The sequence below is a fragment of the Pezoporus flaviventris genome, unplaced genomic scaffold, assembly GCF_033815535.1.
Source record: "Pezoporus flaviventris isolate CSIRO_AGI_PZ_B2104156 unplaced genomic scaffold, CSIRO_AGI_Pfla_v1 ptg000131l, whole genome shotgun sequence".
In the NCBI taxonomy this organism is placed as follows: Eukaryota; Metazoa; Chordata; class Aves; order Psittaciformes; family Psittacidae; genus Pezoporus; species Pezoporus flaviventris.
In genome coordinates this window covers 2,374,035-2,394,383 of record NW_026892679.1, presented here as the reverse complement: position 1 = coordinate 2,394,383, position 20,349 = coordinate 2,374,035, and the positions used below count along the sequence as shown (strand labels likewise).

General features: G+C 39.6%; 2 protein-coding genes across 6 annotated transcripts; one reads left to right on the top strand and one right to left on the bottom strand.

Annotated features, from left to right (window-relative positions):
* Positions 1–978: 978 nt before the first annotated feature.
* RAD17 (RAD17 checkpoint clamp loader component) lies at positions 979–17,106 on the bottom strand. Of its 5 annotated transcripts, XM_061478780.1 has the most exons (16): positions 16,987–17,098; positions 14,487–14,765; positions 13,300–13,383; positions 12,428–12,584; positions 11,799–11,935; positions 10,410–10,462; positions 10,195–10,320; positions 10,038–10,107; positions 9,286–9,397; positions 8,256–8,447; positions 7,150–7,235; positions 6,429–6,575; positions 5,832–5,978; positions 5,008–5,128; positions 3,637–3,694; positions 979–1,691 (listed from the first exon to the last, which is right to left on the bottom strand). In XM_061478780.1, exons 1-16 carry the CDS (start codon positions 17,026–17,028, stop codon positions 1,424–1,426), a joined length of 2,079 nt encoding a protein of 692 aa, XP_061334764.1. In that variant the 5' UTR covers positions 17,029–17,098; the 3' UTR covers positions 979–1,423. The 5 variants fall into 5 exon arrangements, with proteins under 5 accessions (XP_061334764.1, XP_061334765.1, XP_061334767.1 ...); XM_061478781.1 differs by lacking the exon at positions 6,429–6,575 and having other exon boundaries at positions 16,987–17,104; XM_061478783.1 differs by lacking the exon at positions 16,987–17,098 and having other exon boundaries at positions 13,168–13,383; positions 14,487–14,502.
* Positions 17,107–17,327: 221 nt separating this feature from the next.
* AK6 (adenylate kinase 6) lies at positions 17,328–19,294 on the top strand. The gene is made up of 5 exons (XM_061478748.1): positions 17,328–17,411; positions 18,162–18,254; positions 18,571–18,629; positions 18,716–18,861; positions 19,002–19,294. Exons 1-5 carry the CDS (start codon positions 17,384–17,386, stop codon positions 19,189–19,191), a joined length of 516 nt encoding a protein of 171 aa, XP_061334732.1. The 5' UTR covers positions 17,328–17,383; the 3' UTR covers positions 19,192–19,294.
* Positions 19,295–20,349: the final 1,055 nt, after the last annotated feature.

Below are 20,349 nucleotides of genomic sequence, written 5' to 3'. Positions count from 1 at the left end.
AGATTATTAAGGAGAATAATGCTTAATGTTGTTTTAATGTGAAAAGAGGCTTTACACAAATTACTCTGAACATGTAGTTGATAGTGATAAATTTCTACTACTACAATTTATAGCGAACCAGGTGAGTACTGAATATTGGCTTAGGAAAGGGAAGGCCAATAGCAGTGCAAAGCAGTTGATGTGAAAGTAGGTCTACTTACTACTACTGCTACCCAGTCCTACTGTAAGAAAAGCTGAACAGATACAAAGAACCTTACAGTTTTGCTTGCAAATTAAAAACCAGTATAAAAAACCTTACTGCCGTTTGTGCTACAGCACTCCCTGCCCAGAGTGCCCCACCTAAGGCACCCTGGAGAGGGGGAAAGGTGCTGAGAGGCACCAACAGCCAAAACCATTTTACCTTTGCTGTAGTGAGAATAGCTGTAACAGAAGAATAAGGAGTAAATTCCCCTCCTCAAAATTAAATAGCTACAGATGGAAAGACTACAACTGTCCCTCAAGAGGGTGCAAAGCTGGACTTTTTCTCAGCAGCATTAATTCAAACATCATGCTGAATAAGCACATATTTTTTTCTACTCAACTTTAGGTGTAAGCAATACAGAAACTCAAATCCACATTACACATTCAGAGATGGTCGCTTTGATTATTTTTTCTTACTCCTGTGGTATCATTAACCACCACAACATATTAGATTGTCCTGCACAGAGCAATCCCAGCTACAGAAAAATGCTGACATATTGAACAGTCTACCACAATGAGATTATTCTTTCCCCTGGCACAATGGCAATTTCAGGACAAAATCTGCACACTGCACCATTAACTTCCAACGGAATACAAAGGATGAGAAGGACTTATGCTTGGCTGTTGTATTTTCCCCTCCATAAGATATGGAAGTGTCTTTCAAAAAGAAATCTAGAATAATCTGGTGACTGTACACTTCAACCTCTTTTTCTGAAGGGCCGAACTTCCAAACCATAATTTTTTTTTTTTTTGAAGGTATGAATTTTAATAAAACCTTCAAATGCTGACAGATTTTCAAACATGTACTCAGAAAACACACTGTACAACTGCAAACCAAATTAAAACGTGTAAAAAATAAAAATAATTTCAATGTGACACTGCTTGTCTACAGTCTCAAACTAATTTCAGTCATCATTCATTATCCTCTTTTTCAGTATAGGTTATTTCATGGCTCAGTAGAGGCAATGAATAGCCTGTAATTTAGTACTCAGCTCAGGACTGACACTGCAATGTGACACTGAAGAGAGCCGTCTTGATGCTGACACAGCACATTTAGGTAGGCTGGGAGGCCAAGCCTAGGTACCTAAAGCAGTATTGGTCAGACCTTACTCTCTTTAGCAAAAGCCTCTCCAGCGTAAGAATTCATTCAAGGAAGTTAGTAGTCAGTACAGTCTTGTAGTACTCAGTCACTATCGTATTCATCTATTTGTAATTCGTCTTCTTCCATGATTGCTTGAGCTGCAACAGGCCGGGGCTGACTGCAAGGTAGTTCACTTCCACTGCACTGGCTAGAAGAGAGAGGGAATCCACCTGATTCATCCTCATCTGTCGTGGTTTTCTCCACCTCTGCAGCCGCCTCCACAGCATAAGCATCAGCACCATCCCCCTCGGAGCTAACAAATAAGTCTGGTATACCAGGATCTTTATCAGTAAGTGTTTCAAGCTTTAACCTGTAAAATTATGAGTGCAACAGTCAGTTACCATGACAAAATGCCTGCACCTTCACACAGAAACTGCAAGAGAAAAGAGTGCCTGTGTACCACACAGGCCACCCTTCTTCACTGGTGCTTAATAGCTTTCTCATTTTTCACCAGTAACACCCTCCATCAGGAATGTTAATTCTGCCCTACATAGCAACAGCAAAACACCAGATCCTGTTTGTGCTCCATGGCTACCCTAGTATGCATTGTTCCTTGAAACTGAACTTTTTGCTGACAGTGGTTTTCCTCAGCTTTCTTCACACACACGAACCATGACCAGTTAAGTTACTGACAACAGCCCACAGTGCACTAGACCCTTTCCAAGCAAAACCGAAATCCTTCAGGACAGGAAGCAACTTAACATGGAACCGGCAAATCAAAAATAAATATTAGGAAAATGGAATAGAAAGGAAATCTCTTTGACTTCTCAATCTTTCTACCAGCAAGTTACCAATGTTCCTTTATTGTTTTTCCCACTCCACCCTGGAATAAAACTTACACAGTTAGTGACAAAAACTCATCCTGACACCAATCCCAGATATTCAAACACTGTGCTCTCTCCTCAATGCCAGTTTTCTCATTACAGTACCATTCCCAATCCTACAAGTGGGTATATAAACAATATTGCTAAATATAGTAATATTATTACAATAGCATAAAATGATTACAGTGATATATAACTGTATTATAATATTAATAAATGTAAGATTCTTATTTCCATTGAAACAGCTGCACAAAAGTTATTAAAATAAGTGCGTAATAACACAAATTATTTTCAATTAGGATTCCTGGAGGAAGCAAATGCTTACTAAACTACCTACATCTCTCTGTATTTCATTTCCAAAATAGTGAAGAGATGAAAAAGGATTACCATGTTTTCAGGAGAAAATTACCTGTCACATAAAACCCTAAGTGACACACATCCAATTTATTAATACAGATATGAAACACTGATCAGTATTTAAAGGTGTGCTGCAGACAAAGTGAATGGCAATTAATACAATTAATTTCTAAAATTACAAACATTCTGGCTCAGACAAGGGAGACTGCAAATAGATACACCTGTTAGGGACACTGCTTGCTTCCCACCTAGCAACCAAAAGGCCTTTTAACACAACTGTTGGGGAACAGGGTGGTTCTTGGGTAACACAGCCTTCAGTTTACACACCAGTATTCCTTAGTTAAACTCAGACAGCAATTCCACAGTGACCAATATGGAATGTTTTGTCAGATGCCCTAACAAACTCTCATGATTGAGGGATGAAAGAGTTAACTCTCATCCCAGCTGTGATCTCGATCCTTTATTAGAAACAGGCCAACACAATTAAAACTGTTGATGAAGTTCAAAGATATCAAAGTGATAGAAATGTAACTCAGTTATTTAACATCTAGGACAGAGGAACTTCAGTGGATAGTTTTATTTAAAAAATGCATTCTAAATGAAGGTTTACTCTAAGTAGTCCAGTAGGCAAAAAATCCACAACATGAAAACCAGTGTTGCTATCTCAGAGGAAGCACTCATTTAAGTATTTTGTAGCTCCATAGATATACAACAGTAAATATATCCCAAAGAAGTAAGAGTAATTCCCTGTTATGCTTTTCTTCTCACACCCCTAACACACATGAACCCAGAATGTTCTGTGAAATGTCCGGATTAATGATTATGTCACAATAAACAATAGGCAGAGCACCATATACTCTGCATCAATTCAGTTTTATTCTCACATGAATGTTTTCGATTATTAAAATATATTTATTCAGATCATGCACTAGGTTCGTCACATCACAGATGTGCATGGAAGATGTTTCTCTATGAAAGGGTTCTTTTCCTCAATATAGAAGGAAGGTGAGGAGAAAGGAAAAGGAGGAGGAGACAGTCTTATTCTCTTTAAGAAAAGACAGAACTTCAGTTTACCTCCCAAGATGTCTTTTCAGTGGTAGCCTCCCAACATCCTGGATAAAAGCAATCTGAGCTAAAAAATAAAGAATCACCAGTATCACATTGGGTAGATCATAACACACATACAATCACAACTACTGGAAAGTAAATAATTTGTAACTTTAGTCCAGTATTCCTGTATATATTTGCATTATTTTGGATACCAAAACACTGCCAAACTCTCCAAACTGCCTGCCATATTCCCATAAAATAAAAACAAAATCCGTGATGTTCATCAACTGTGTATTTATGATGCAGAGTTATTATTCCACAGCCCACAAAATTAATTCATCTCAGCGTCAAGGCCTTAGCCTAGGTATGAAGCCTTTTAGTAGAAGTAATTAACATAGCATAAGCAACCCAGATGTCTAAACAGCAATTTTATGATTATGTACCACAAAAGTATGTTTTTCCACATGAACTGTCTGCTACTGGATTACCTCAGGTTACACATTTTTTGAATGCACTGCAAACTTGAATTTTGTTCACTTTTTCTAGGAAAGGCTTTTGAAAGCCTTTTAAGGCTGCTGATGACACCGGAAAAGGATAAATAAGCAGTGCAGATCTAGTTAATATTGCCTACTAGGTTTCCAAAAGTCTTCTCACCAAATCTTCTATTAGATTTAAAAGAAGCCTAAGAGAACCCCTTCATTAATAAAGTTTGAGAAGCAATTAATTAATACAGAGCAGGGAGAGGGGTACAAGGTTAACAGTTAACGCCTGCAATGGAAAAAAAATGCCAATACAGTTCCACAGAGATCTGTACTAGAACCTTGGCTATTCAGTACATTCTTAAACATAACCCTGTGGAAAAAAAAAGGAAGAAGAGCAAGATGAGCAGTTTGGTGATTCCACCCAAGTTAGACAAGCTAGTAAGTATCTGGGCAGACAGAAAAGCTGTGCAACAATCTGAAGAATCTGAGTGAGAAGGCAACAGGATGAAATTCAAAAGCACAGATACCAGAAATCCATACCAGGAAAAGGGAAAAATGATTTCAAATACTGCAACATGAGGACCTCATCTTATACATTTTAAAAGCATCATACAGGTCTCACTTCTGCCAAGAGAGATACTTATTTGAATTATTTCAGTTACATTAAGTTTTTTAAATGTTCTTGATACTGTTTCAAACCCATCAGGATAGCCTGAATTTTGGCTGTGCTACTAGAAACATTCTGGGGTATCACTTATATGCATTTACCATAAGTATTTTCTTAACTGAGGCAAAAGCACAGCCAGTATTGACATCTGGGGTTACAAAATAGCACCATATGCTTTAGTTACAAAAAAAAAAAAAAAACAAAAAAAAAGGAAGAGTCCAAGATTAAAAGTTACACTCAATTTACCTTGATTTCTCATTGGATTTGCCAACATAGCAAGATAAGGCAATAGCTCAGTCTGAAGACACTCAGGTGGTAAACAGAAGCTTGAAAAGAGAGATTTTGCAGCAAGGCAATTTTCTTGATACTGTAAGAATTAGGAGGAAAAGAAATGCAAGTAAAAAACTGGTACATCATCATTAACGTAAATATTCTCTACCGCAAAAGGCAGACTTTCTCCTTGCCTGCTGGATGACTACATACAGGCTACTGAAAAATAGGATGAGAGAAAAAACATAAGCCATTACAGTTAACATATACGGATTGTAAAAATGGTGACATCCTTCACTGTTGCCTTTTAAAATTAAATTCTGGAAATTAAAATTTCCAGAAATATTTATCCTTTGATTAGAGAATCCTCCACCCACCCAGGCCAGATACAGCAAGTGTCACTTCAAATGTAAAAAACTGTCAAGAGCTCTGGCATCTCATGAGCAGTCTATTACTGATAAATGCAAACCAGCAGTAATTTCTTAAACTTATGCAACAGTTTAATATGATTTAAACTGCATAAAATCTTAAACTGACTTCTAGGAATACTTGTGTCTCCATTAATTTAGGATTAAGACTCTCCCAGCAGTGAGCCAACTTGAACACTTGAATCAGACTTTGTCAGAGGCCTCCAATTGATTTTTCCATTAAAGGAATAATAAAATGTAACTCTTCAACCAAGAGCTTTTTATAAGTGGCTCATCTCAAAACAGGATTTCTGAGCAAATACCATCAACATTATTCAACTGTCTTCCCCTTCAAAAAATAAAATAAAATAATTAAAAAAAAAAATCATTTACCTTTCTACTGATAAAGAACCACTGGGGTTTATGTAAAGGGCGGAATCCCATCCCTCCTTGGTGATGGGCAAAGGCTCTGGACATATTTGAATGTATCACCCCTCGGGTAGCCACTGATGCACTGTATTTTTCCATCACAAGACGTGCCTATGACAGAAATCAGGATAATGTGAACAGTGTGTCTCACGTGAATCACAACGCACTCTGTAATTGCAGGGACACAACAGGCACAGAATTTGTTGAGATTACTGTGAAATTTTACTCAAAGCAGCTGATCGAAAAAGCAGTTCACTTACATCAAGGAGAAGACATATACGCTGCAGAACATTTTTACAGTAAATATATTCTACCTAAAAATACTTTGTGGAGTATTTTGCAAACACTGTAGCCTGCCATAATAAAATACTGACAGATGCTGGACAAAAAGTTGGAACTGCATCTTTTCTATAGTTGATTTACTTCAGCATTCATTAACAACTCACTGTCACCTATGCTGCAAGTGTGAAATAAACATTCATAAACACTTAGAGAAAAGTCTAGGAAATCAATGTTAAGAGTATTAAAAACAGCATGTGTGTATAAAAAGGAGACACTTACACTCCAGTTACTGCAAAGGACATCAGCGGTGCTTAAGTATTCACTGGCTCTCACTACATCATCTATATCAGAAAAAAAGTCTACATAGTTCTGGTGAAGGTATAAATTAAACATGCTTCCTGACATATGTGATTTTTCCACAATATCCTATTAGGAAACAAAAAAGAAAAGAAAAAGTTCCAAGTTTTACGAGTGCATCTAGTAAGAGATACAACACATTTGGATGGTTCAGGAGCTGGCACACATGGTTTATGAAGTGATGCTTATATACAAAAGGAAGGTTGGCTTGTTCCCAGAGAATGCTAAAGGAGGGACACAGGGGCAGAAGCCATTACTGTATTCAACTCTCATAATGGGTGGTAACAGAAAGGTGAACTCCTATTAACAAAGCACAGTGAAAAAATGTGAGCTAAATCACAGGCTGCAGCAAGCACAAGTCCACTTTCCACCTCAAGTTCATCAGTGAAGTGAGAGTCTCCATTCTTGGAGATCCTCAAAACTCAACAGATCTAGTTCCTGGGAACCTACTCTTCATTTGAATTTAGCCTCCAGAGGTCTCTTCCACAGTAATTATTCTGTAACTTGGACAGACTGAATACACATATACTAAAATCAGTGACAAAACCCCTGTGCTTAAGAATTTGCATCAACCACTTCAGAGTTTGTTTTGTTTGGGTTTTTTTCAAACCAAAGTGGAATCAAGTAGCTATTACAGACATACCTCAGGCTGAATAAGCAAGGTGTCCCGACGGTATTCTGATAAGTGAGCAGGCAGCTGAGGGAATTCTGATTCTGACACTGGTTCTCCTACAAAGGATTTTACAATCTTTTTAGTCTTTCAGTATCAGAAATGTTGCTACATTTCTGCACATAATCAAAAAAGCCAGATGACACACATTTCAGGTTAAATATTCAAAATTAGAATAAAAGTTAGACAGGAGCAAGAATTGACATGCGTAGCTACTGAATAGCAGTTTTCCCATACACTGAGCATCACTTTCAACTACTGTCAATTCTACCAGCTAATTTTAGAACCGGTATGGTGAATCATCACTGAAATGTGGAGAGCCAGTGGTTTAATAGATCCTGATTTAGCCAAGTGCAGATAGTACTAGTTTAATATGTAGCAAATGCGTATGAATTATAGTTTTAATGTTAAAAAAACAATACTGAACCACACAGAGGGAGCAGGTTGTTTCTGTAAATTTACAGAACCTGGTGTAGAAAAAGTAGAACTTTCAGTAGTAGTAAGGTGGAAAGTAGTTTGGAGAGGTACAAAGGGAGATATGGTACAACAGGGTGGAAGAGGTTTTCAGATCAGAATGGACAGAAGACAAATGTCTATTAATGGGAAATAAAGAGCTGAGATAAAAAGTAGGGAGGACAAGAGAGCAGATGCACAAATAATGGAGGCAGTAGCCATGAGGCTGCAGGGCTGTTCTGTATTTAGGAATACAGACAAGTACAGAATGTAGCAGTACAACAATGTCTATTTCTGCACAAAGGCAAAAACTGCTTTTGTACAAAGCAATGAATGTGCTGGTATGTATCCGGCTTTGCATGCATGACAGCACAAGGAACTAATGCAACTAGAGATATGCAATTTTATTACACATGTCATACAACTTAATGAAACATTCATTTACTTAATAAATACGGACAGCTGCAATCTCAGTGACCACAAGCTGTTATTCCTGGTGGTATACTGTTATTAATGACCAAAGACAGAAACTGGAGGTCACTGTAAGCCTTACTTTAGCAAAGGTAGCTTCTAGCAGCTGACATGCTTTGCCCACGAAAAGGAAGAGCAAGTCAAAGTTTTCTTACTTTTGCAGTAAATTATCTTCCCCAGAGCATGGAAAAGAAAAATGGAAGCATCTTTGCCACCAATAGCTTGTATCTCCTGGTCTTCTGAAATATCAGCTTTACTTTTCTTTCTTACGTTAGATACTGCTGCTTCACATTTTACCATGGAGCTCCTTTCCTTCTTCAACCAAAACTCTTTCTCCAGTGAGCAGTCTACCAGTAAAAACAAAAATACAATCAGGATAAGGTATACGAATCCAAACACATTCCCTATTCTTGAATTACATTAATATACACATAGCTGTTGTGGTTTAGCCCCAGATGGCCACTAAGCACCACACAGCACCTCACTCGCTCCCCCGCCAGTTTCATAATTGAAATAACATAGTAACAATACTATAAGAAATTGTAATGAAAAAATAACAAAAGAGAGAGAAATAAAATCCAAGAAAAACAAGAGATGCAAATTAAAAGCAACTGCTCACCACCAACTCACTGATGCCCAGCCTGTTCCTGAGCAGCAGCCCCCAGCCTGCTTTCCTCCTGGGGTTTATGCTGAGCATGACGTGCTATAGTCTGGAATATGCCTTGGGCCACTTGCGGTTAGCTGTCCTGACTGTGTCCGGCTTCTTGTGACCTCACTGGCAGGGCAGCATGAGAAGCTGAAAAGCCCTCGACTTAGTGTAAGCCCTGCTCTGCATTGGTGTGTTACCAGCTTTGTTCTCAGACTAAAGCCAAAATACAGCACTGCACCAGCTACTAGGAAAATAATTAACTACATTGCAGCCAAAATCAGGACAGTTGCAGATGGCACTCAGCTTTTAGATGACATATAACAGTCATGACATGGAATGTTTTCAGCTTAACAAAATAAACAAATAATCCCCTCCCACACACACACAAACACAAAACCTTTGTGTATTTTATTCCTGCTCCACAGCAGCATATAAAAAATATCTTATGTAGCTCACCTAGCTGTGATGCAACAGTGAACAGAATGCCTTTACAGCAGAAGTGGTCAGAATGTCTTAACAAAATCACAGGAATTTACCTTTCACAGAAGAAAACTGAAGACTGTTTATTGCACTTCTTATATCACCTGAACAACCTCTGCAGAGCAACTCCAGAGAAGTTTTGTCAAGAGCAAAATTCTTTCCTCTCTTCTACAAATAAAAAGCAACATTCAAAGCAGTAAGAAAAAGTAGGACAAGGAGCATTTGAATATTACCCTGGCTGTGGGGATCTAGCTCTGACAGACACCGTAAATAGACTACATGAGCATCCACCGTGTGCTCAAACCACATAATACTGCTAACTTTAAAACTTTCAATCCATTTAAGCACATTGCCACATTTTATACAGCATACTGCAGAGAATAAAGTACACAATTCTTTGCGAGGTTCACTCGGTATCAGACTTGGTCGCAATGAAAATGGGTCGGGAATAATACAGGATTTGGGCTCATGACCTCTTCTCACCTTGCTGAATACAATGAAAATTATTTCTGCTCCTATTATCTGCTTCATATATATACGGCTTCTGTAAAATGCAGGAGAATCTTCAGCAGTAACTTTGAAGACTTAGACCACAGATCAAGTGGAACTGATCTCAAAAACAAGACATCTTTCAGTTTGTTCCCTGTTTTCTGTTGGGGGGGACCAGTGAGGGTTTTTGAGGGTGTGAGGCTCTGCTATCAAAGATCAAACAAATATACCAACAAAGATAAGTAACATTATTTCAGATACAAAAGCCTGAAATCTTCTAGTGCAAGCACTGCGCAAGTTATCAGTTTTGATGACTTACCAAACTAGCTTCTGTTGCAGCAATTCGATTAAGAACTTTCATCATATTTGTTGTTGCAACCGGCTTGAAACTGTTGGATTTCATTTAAAAAAAAAAAAAATTAGTTTCCGACTTCTCATTAATTCCAATCAAGTTTTAATGAGATAAAAGATCTTACCTAATAGTGGATATATGCAACTCCTCTAGAATGTCCCCTGGGAATATTAACCTCTGCTTGCTGTCTCCACTGAAGTTGTCTGATATAATAAATATAAGTGGACATCTACTCATATGAACAAATCTCCTAAAATGAGACATAAGTATGGTAAGAATCAAACTCCAGTTTACTGTGAGTGGGTGAAGTTAATCCTTAAAACCTAATTTGCAACTGACCTGAGAATTTCATGTAGGCTTCTAGGCTCTCGATAGAATTGGTTAGGTAGGTCCTATTCAAAACAAAAGAACTGCTGTCATTACATTAGATGTAAATATTCTCTCCCATAGACAGTTATGGCACATCACTTGCTACAGGTGTTTTATTCCTAGTTAGCTAGTCACAACTAAATTTGCATGTGACTAACACTGAAGATAACCAGGTAAAAAAAATGAAAAAAACCCTATAGCATAGTATTTCCTTCTTTCATTATGGAAAACAATTATCTAAAGAAACATATCACAGACTGGTTTGGGCTGGAAGCTCATCCAGTTCCAATCCCCTGCCACAGGCAGGGACATCTTCCACTAGACTAAGTTGCTCCAAGCCCCATCCAACCTGGCCTTGAACACTGCCAGCGATGAGGTGGCCACAGCTTCTCTGGGCAACCTGTGTCAGGGCCTCACAACCCTCACAGTCAAAAAAAAAAAAAAAAAAATACAGTAAACATTTTCTTTCTGTCCTTGTTTCATAAGAAACAACCTTGGGTGTTTATGTAGCTAGACTGAGTTTTACACAGAAAATAAACATCCAAGTTAGCAGCTCCACCAATGAAGAGAGCAGGATATGTTACTGATACATGAAAGCACCTACACGAGAAAGTGACTTTATGCAGTCACAGAAAAACATGCTTTCTAATTCTACAGTATGTCACATCACTCAGCTAGGATTTTTGTCTCCTCTATTCTTTTTCTTGAAAGATGAAACTTCCTTGAAATTTTACAGACAACTTGACTATCATAAAATTCCTCTCAAAAAAAAAAAAAGAAAACAAAGAAATAAATAGAACAGTTCAAAAAGAAAATGTCATTGAAACACGCTCCTGAATAAGTAAAAATCACATCTTCTCCTGTATCTCCCATTATGGCTTACAAACCCCTAGACTTCATATCTCTGCCCTAAATAATGCCCCCTGTATAAAGCCAGGAATGCTGAATTTCAAATGCTTTCTATTGTGTTACTTCTTGCATATCTTCTGTACTCTCCTGGATCCTTAAATAACAGGAATAACGAGAGGTTTTTTCCCCTTCTTCCTGTCTATACACATACATATTTCTAGAAAGCTAATCATATAGAAACATGGGTATGACTTCTGAAAACTGGTTTGGTCTATGTTTTGATATAATCTTATTTCTGTGTACAAACTACTCTCCAGTTTCTGCCTATTAGTTTATATTTAGGCTTAGTTCTAGACTGCTGTAAAAACTTAAGAAGTAATAAAGAACTCATCTGCAGTAACAGCAGACTGACTTCTTACAACACCGTCCACCAACTGAAGTTAGCTAGCATGTCAATGTTACAATAAAAGGTACTGTTTTCAAAACAAGATTTCACAAATTTTCACTTACTTCAATAAGAATGAGCTTTTTATCATTTTCTGAGGACTCCCCAAGCATCTGAAGTTTGTTATACTTATTTGCTCTTAATAGAAAATCTTGAAAGACAGCTGCCTGGGCCTGACTCGGACACATATGAAAATCCGAGTCTGAAAAAGAAAACTAATTAAAAATATGTATTCTGTATTATACAAAGTAGAATATAAATACCCACAAGAACTGATACCACTCATGGTACTTTCTGACAGCAGCCACTGAATACCAGCAGACAAGACCTTTGGCAAACACATGGCAAAACCAGGAGAATTTTTAAAGGGTAGAATTCAGTTGAGGGCGCACATGAAGACAGACTTAGCTATTTTTTTTTAACTGGCTCAAATGATATCCAGGCTACTATGTAGCTCTCTATACTGATCTGAACTGCAAATTGTTTTGGAGTAAACACTGTAATAAAAAAAAAACCAAAAAACAACAAAACCTAAATCGCTTTTCAGCTAAGAGCAGAAATTATTAAACATTAAGGATATGGTTCACATGGCTGTGACCTTATAGGTGACAGACACAAAAGAACAAAAGAAAACTCAATACAAAAATAACTGGAAGGGCAAAGAAAACGGCAAAGAAAAAAGCAAAATACTTACCATGGCCAAACATATTTCTTACGTCTTCTTTTGCAAAGTCTAAAGATATTGGATTGATCCATTCTTGCACCTGAACACCAAGATCTTTTGCTAATATTTGTATAGTTGCAGTCTTTCCACAACCAGGAGGACCAGTCAGCAGTAAAACAGAGCCACCCTGTCATGGGGAGGGGGAATGAGTGGGGAAAAAAAATGCAAAACAAGATACATAAAGACTGAAAATTGGCTGAAGATAAATATTAGCAGAGTTTCTTCTTTAATTTCTGTAGTAACAATTCTCTTTTCCCAATAAAACCAGAGCTAAATATTTTGTATTATTAATTTACCTGTTGGGTTTTCAGATAGAAAGAGCTAGACTCAAACTCTGAAAGCCTCGTTCTTAGTTTTTAATGCATCTGCTTAGTTAACTGCACACCATGTAGACTAGAAACATTAGACACTGAACTGCAGAATCAGGTCTGAAAAACACTAAGTAAGACTGGCAAATTATGGTTGTGTATAGGAATGCCTCTTATCAATCACAAGGTTAAAAACATTCTAGTAAATCAAGTCTGTGCAACTGGGAATTTCTCAAGATACTTAAAATTAATCTGTGGAAGACAAAACACAGTTACAAGCACAAACTGCAAAGGTGTGAACTGACTTGATCCTAGAAAACAGTATTTCTGAGCAAAACCAGAATCCACCTGTTGGCAGCATAAGCCCAAAACAAATCTACAAGCTCTAATCTATGTCCTTACCAGATTTCTTACAGGTAGTGATTATGTATCTATTGCATTGTAAGGTGAGTTTTTCTCTGAAATGAAAATACAATTGAATCCAGCTCATTTGTACGGTTTTATAACCCCAGATGCTAGTTTTACCAGTATTACCTTCTTTGGCTGCCTCTGTAATAAGTGTATTTTTAACCAGGCTTCAACTTCTTCAATCTTCTTCTTTTGCACAGCAAGGTCATTCTAAAACAAGATCAAAATATACTGAGTACATATACACACCTGCTGGTTTCCAAGACTGTAAAAATGAGGTTCAAGAACAGAATACACGCTGACTGGAATATTAACAGACAGGTACAAGCATAAACATATGAAACTGGAACATACTATGTAGAAATAAGTGGAACAGTTAAGAATAATCGTTTCAGCCTGTTTCCTCCAACAACCAATTTTACATCACTATCTGTTGGGAAATGATTATTTATTTATTATTCCTAAAGTAACATTACAACCTTGCCTGTTTGTGCCAGAAGTGGTACTTTTTAGGTTCTACCGATAGTAATACTACATAGCTTTTCTGAACTTCTGCAAATCTCATGCAACTCACTGATCTTCCAGCCTTGCAACTCAATTCCTCTCCAGAGACGAGATATTAAATATCTAAATATAAAACAGAAGTACTATACTTATTTACATCAACTGGCACTCAAAACTAAGACACATTTATCTTGCACGCTAACATCTTCGAAACACACTGTGAAAAAGCTGTTTCAAGAGCAGAACCAGTGAAGACAGGTTTACTACAGGCTTGAGTCCTTTCTCCTTGAAGTCCTAAGGTACCACAGTGCCCACACCCTCAAAGTCATGTACAAGATGCATCAAGCAAACAGTAGATAGCAGAAACTACAATCAGTCAAGTACTCTGAACATGCTAATGGACTGGCTACCTGCTGCCCAGTACCACTCAAGATGATTTCTATTATCTCCCATAATGAGTGCACTGACTCAGTTACCTCCTCTTTCTTTAGCTGTGGATTTTCCTAGTACTTGGAGCTGTGACATCCAGCTGAAATTCAGAAACAGGTTCAGAAGTTCAAGAATAGATTGACAGGAAACACCTCATCAGCACCTTTATATCCTCAGGAAGCCTGAGAAAAATGCATTTCCTATAGATAAATACCTCACTAAAATCTTACCTATAGGCAGTAAATAAATCAAACTAGTACTTCCCTGCTCTAGTAAAACAGGATATACATAGCACCTGCCCAATACAGATGACGAACAGAATCGCAACAGGTCACACTGTAATGTTACTACTACATCAGCATTTAGAATAACTCTCACACCTGAGTTTCAGGTTTGTATCTATCTACCCATGGTTCTTCTTGAGACTGGCTCTGGTTTTGTCTGGACTTGTTACGATGTAGATCTACTGAAGACGACTTTGCTCTTTTTCTGGGCAGAACTTTGCTTTTTCTGCTTTCTGTCACAGAAGACACATCTTTTTGCTGCGGCTGCTGGTTTCTACCGGAGTTGTCTTCTAGTGGCTTCACAGGAACAGCGCTGGGGGAAATACTTGTGTTTCCTAAGAAGTCACCAAATGAATGCGCCAACCAATCTGTGACCTGGTAAAATACAAATGTTTTGCTTCAATGTAGCACTCTCCTCCCCTTAATTTGGTACAGCTGTCTCTACAAAATCGGAGATTTTTATCAAGCATATGTAAGAATACATTGTACGTTTAAAGAACTTCATTAGAATTGGAGATTGGAACTGGATGACCTTTAAGGTCCCTTGCAACCCAAACCATTCTACAATTCTATGACTAACTCCTAGTTAGCCACAAACCTGGGCAGTTTTTTGAATGCGTCAATTAAACGCTTCTTTAGTATTCAAAACCTTACACACTGATATTTTGCAGCAAATCTGAACAAGCTGAAAATTCTGAAAACACAAGTTCAAACTAAAAATTAAAACTCTCATAAGAATGAAAAACTAGTATAGGCTTATTTATATCCTTTTTATATTAAGGTCATATTCATGTTTTATGTCCTCTGCCCCTCATGTTTTAGCATGTGGCATTTACTTTTTTCTTTTTATAACACTGACAATGCAGACATTTTGTCAGAAATAGACGCCAGAGAACCATCAGTTGGGCAGCACAGTAAAATCAAATGTTTTGTTTGCTTGTGAGGAAGTGGTATGAGGAATCCAGAATCAGACTGTCACTCAGAAGTCTGTCTGATGGTGACAAAACTGTTAGCAGCACCAATGTTTAATTTAAAAATACCCTGCCAGGACGGGTGTAAAAACTTAGACCCAGAGCTACTTTTCAGCCTATCTATGGTCCCAAAAATATTATCACAATGATCACAGGCTCTCTGCTGCTAACAACCGCATTATAATCTTTTACCATAGGACCTGTAAAAGATGACATGCCAAAACCGAGCTCTGTGAAAACAGGAGCAAGAGAACAGATGCGTTGTCTCCAAAAAGGTCTATGAATGTTCTGCCATTTACATGTAAGAATTAATCAAACAGACCATTAACAGACAATGGAGTATCTGAGGGCAAGAATCACAAAATCAGGTTGAAAAATACCTTTAAGTTCATCAAGTCCAACTATTGCCGCAGCACTACCAAGGCCACCACTAAACCATGCCCTAAGGGCCTCATCTACACAGTTTTTGAACACTTTCACTACTGCCCTGGGCAGCCTATTCCAATGCCTGACCCCTTTTGGGGAAGAAACTATCCCTAATATCCAGTCTAAACCTCCTCTGGGGCAGCTTGAGGCTGTTTCCTGTTGTCCTATCCCTTGTTCCTTGGGAGCAGAGACCAGCTACCTCCTGACTCCATCCTGCTTTCAAGCAGTTGTAGACAGCAAAAAGGTCCCCCCTGAACCTTCTCTTCTCCAGACTAAACATCCCCAGTTCCCTCAGCCATTCATCATCACAGTTGTGCTCCAGGCCCTTCACCAGCTCCATTGCCGTTCTTTGAACCCACTCCAGGACCTCAACATCTCTCTTGTAGCGAGGGGCTCAGAACTGAACACAGGATTCGAGGTGCAGCCTCACCAGTACCCAGTACAGGGGGATGATCACTGCTCTGGGTCCTTCCGGTCCTGTATCACTATTGCTGATACAGGCCAGGATGCGCTGGCCTTCTTGGCTACCTGGGCACAAACTGGCTCATGTTCAGCTCCATCAATCAGCACCCCCAGGGCCTTTTCTACTGAGCAGCTTCCCAGCCTCTCTTCCCCAAGCCTGGAGCATTGCATGGGGTTGTTGTGGCCCAGGTGCAGGACCTGGCACTGAGCCTTGTTGAACCTGATAGCACTGGCCACAGCCCATCGATCCAGCCTGTCCAGATCTCTTTGCAGATCCTTCCTACCTTCCAGATCAATACTCCTAGCTGTACCCCTAGCAGTGTTCAATGCCAGGCTGGATGGGTCTTGGAGCAAGCTGGTCCAGTGGAAGGTGCCCCTGCCAATGGCAAGGGTTTGGAACTAGGTGAGCTTTAGCGTCCCTTCCAACTCAAACTAGTCTGTGATTCTGTGATTCTATGATTCTACAAAGAGCACCAACAACTGAGCCCGCTTGCTTTTAACATTATTCAGACAAAACCTATTTTTAGTTGAATTTGCACATTTACAAGGGGGCCGGTAATATCCTGTGAGGGAGTTATTTTTTCATGCATTGCACTAGTAAAACAAAATAGCACCTTATACATTAAAATAAACCAAAAAACCCACACAACTGAAGAGGAACTGCCCAGAGAGAGACTAAGGGATAATTACCGGGCCTAAAACCTACGCTAATCCCCATCCCTCCCCCCGAGGCCTACCTCAGCCGGCACCGTCTGTTTTCCCGAGGAGCTTCCAGACATCCCTCAGCCCGACCGGCGCCGATCAGCCAGTCAGACGCTCTGCGACCAGCCGGGCCTGAGGGGACAAGCCCGCCCAGGGTCGGCCTCAGAGAAAAACCCGCTCCGTGGCAGCCTGAGAACGAGGCGTGACCCCGAGAGCCGAGCCAAGCACATCACACCACCCACCAGTCCCCCAGGGGCCTTTCTGGTCCGGCGGCCTTTAGCTGTTCTCGCCGCGCCTGCCTGCCTGTCCGTCCAAGCCGCAGAACCCTTCGGGCAGAGCGAATGACGCCATCAGCGGGCGGCTGTGCGGCGAAGGCCCCCGTTTACGTATCGCCTAGACGTCCAGCGCACGCAGCAAGTGTGGAGCGGCAGCATGAGGAGACCTAACTTGCTGTTGACGGGTGCGCGGCAGCGGCTCCGGGGAGGGGACGGGACGGGACGGGACGGGACGGGACGGGACGGGACGGGACGGGACCGGACCGGACCGGACCGGACCGGACCGGACCGGACCCGACCCGACCCGACCCTAGCGGCTTGGGCTGGGCCTGACGGAGAGACGCCCCATCCATCTCTACCCGTTGTCTAGAGTGTGAGGTCCCTGCGGAACAGCGGCCGAGCTGTGCTGTGTGGCAACTTAAGGTTTCTCGTGTTGGGTCAGGCTTTAAATGAAACAAGGTTTACTGACGGGGGATGTTGAGATGAAATCTGAGGAAGAAGTTCCTCCCTGTGAAGGTGGTGTTGCCCAGAGAAGCTGTGGCTGCCCCATCCCTGGCAGTGTTCAAGGCCAGGCTGGACGGGGCTTGGAGCAACCTGTCTAGTGGAAGGTATCCCTGCCCGTGGCAGGGGGTTCGGGCTGGGTGAGCTTTGAGGTCCCTTCCAGCCCAAACCAGTCTGGGATTCTGTGATCATCCTGATTATAATAAAACTTTTGCACAAAATGAGACTTTTCTTCATAGTTCTTTCGTTTTTTTTTTTCCTCTCCAGGCATTACTCTTATTTACATTTCCTCATCATGCAGGGTTTTGCCCCCTTTTTCTTATACAAACTTGGAGCATTGACTGAGAAAGCTTCCGTTTTGATGCCTTAGAAGGTTATCTGAAGAGGACTTACATGCTGTTCTCCTACTGTTTTACATGGGGTTGTGTCTTTAGGTACTCCAGGCGTTGGGAAAACCACACTCGGAAAAGAGCTGGCATCAAGAACAGGAATGAGCTATGTTAATGTGGGTGACGTGGCAAAAGATGGTAGGCCATATTAACAATATAATTCATCAAAGGACTTAAGATATTTTTGCTTTGTACAATTTGCAGTGCATGCATTATATATTAAGTGAAATGCCAATGAATTTGCTTTAACAGAAATGCTTTTGGTGGCATAGGGTAAAAAAGCATTTATGTGACTGTGGCCCACTTTGTATTAAGTAACAACAAACTTACCCTTTTGTGGATTTGCTCTGAACACTATCCTTTGTTTGTATCCTCCTGAAATAAACATAACTACAAAAATAATTTTAGTAACTGCTGTTACTTCACAAACTTCCACAAATTCTTTTTGCTGCAGGAGAACTGTATGAAGGTTTTGATGAGGAGTATGACTGTCCAATTTTGGATGAAGACAGAGTAAGCCCAACTTCTAAAACTATCGTGCTTGTACTTTGACTTTCTGTCATTTCAGGTAAACTTGCTTGTCTTTGTTTCTTTTGTAGGTAATAGACGAGCTAGAAGATAAAATGAGTGAGGGTGGAGTTATTGTTGATTATCATGGCTGTGATTTCTTCCCTGAACGCTGGTTTCATATTGTGTTTGTACTTCGTACAGAAAATTCATTTCTCTATGACAGACTTGAAAGCAGGTATGTCAGTGGATAAATAAGAACAAAGAATTGTTATGTGACCTCATAAAAGATCTTTTAGGGTATAAATTACTGATTCTCTGTGGGATACTTTATAGTTATCAACATGTCTAAGACTGTCTCTTGGTGTTGTTTTTAAGGGGATACAAGGGGAAAAAGCTGCAAGACAACATTCAGTGTGAAATTTTTCAGACACTTTATGAGGAAGCTCTGTTGTCATATAGAAAGGAAATTGTACACCAGTTACACAGCAATACTCCTGAAGACCTGGAGAGAAATTTGGATCAGATTATGCAATGGATTGAGCAATGGATGAAAGACAACAATTGACATTTGGTGCAAAAGAACTCTGCTGGATCTCTTCTGGGGGTGAGGGGTGTTAATATTTGACAATTGTAATTCTTGTATGATACATTAAGATTAATTTTATTGTTATTTTGCATGGTTGGGGACCAGACAAAAGCATGGAAGGCTGAAGGCTTTGAACAGCCTCTGGGGGAGGCATACAGGAAAACTGACAAAGTGAAAATTCTGCAGTCAATGAAAGTCACAGTTGCCTTAGTAGCAGGAACTAGGTTCAATAATTAAGAATTTCTTTGAGCTTGCAAGTAAAACCAGGCCTCCTCCCCCAGGATCCCCAAGAAAACCGTAAAGTCCTGATAACTGGTGGCAGCTGTGGAGCTTTATACCAAATTTTTGATTTCTGAAACAGTATCTTGAAAAGGGGTTAGTCTGTTTCTGAACTGTTAGACTAAAACCTTCTGTACTCTACTGCCTTCTTGGATATGTGGAGCCCAACATGGAATGAGGGTTGTATGATAAAGTTTAAGGAGGGTGCTTTGTTTGGGTAGAAGAGACATGACTTAGTAAGGGAGATATTTTAAAGTCCTTACACAAAACTTTGGGAATTACTTACGCTGTAAGGAATCATCAGCTATATCTGCACTGGAGTGGTGTATTAAACAATAAGTTTTATTTCTCTGTTTCCTCTCTGTATCACCCACCTCTATCATATTTATCATTGTAAGTTTATCACAGAAATATTTGGTGGGAATAACAAACCTCCTGCAATCCAAAACATGGTTACACTTAAGATACTGGCAGCTATCTGTTCTCAGTGCTTGTAAAGCCTGGGTCCTGGAAGAGCATGAAATAACCTTTCTTATGGATAATGTGGATTGTAAAGCCTCATGAAAGATTCTTGCACAAGTAGAAACTGCTTGCTAATTAACTTTTTATATGCATGAGTCTGGGTAATAAAAGTCTTACTACCTTGAAAATTTTTATGGTAAAGGGTACTGTGGTTACATGTTCTATTTTGGTTCCAAATTTGGTAGAGTTTTTTTTGGGGTGGTTTTTTGGTTTGTTTATTTGTTTGTTTGTTTGTTTTGTGAGACTTACAGAGGAATACCGTATCAGCAGTTTGACACTCATGTGAACTGAAATGGTGAAAAATGTGGATTTCCTTGCAGAATTGGGACCAAATGT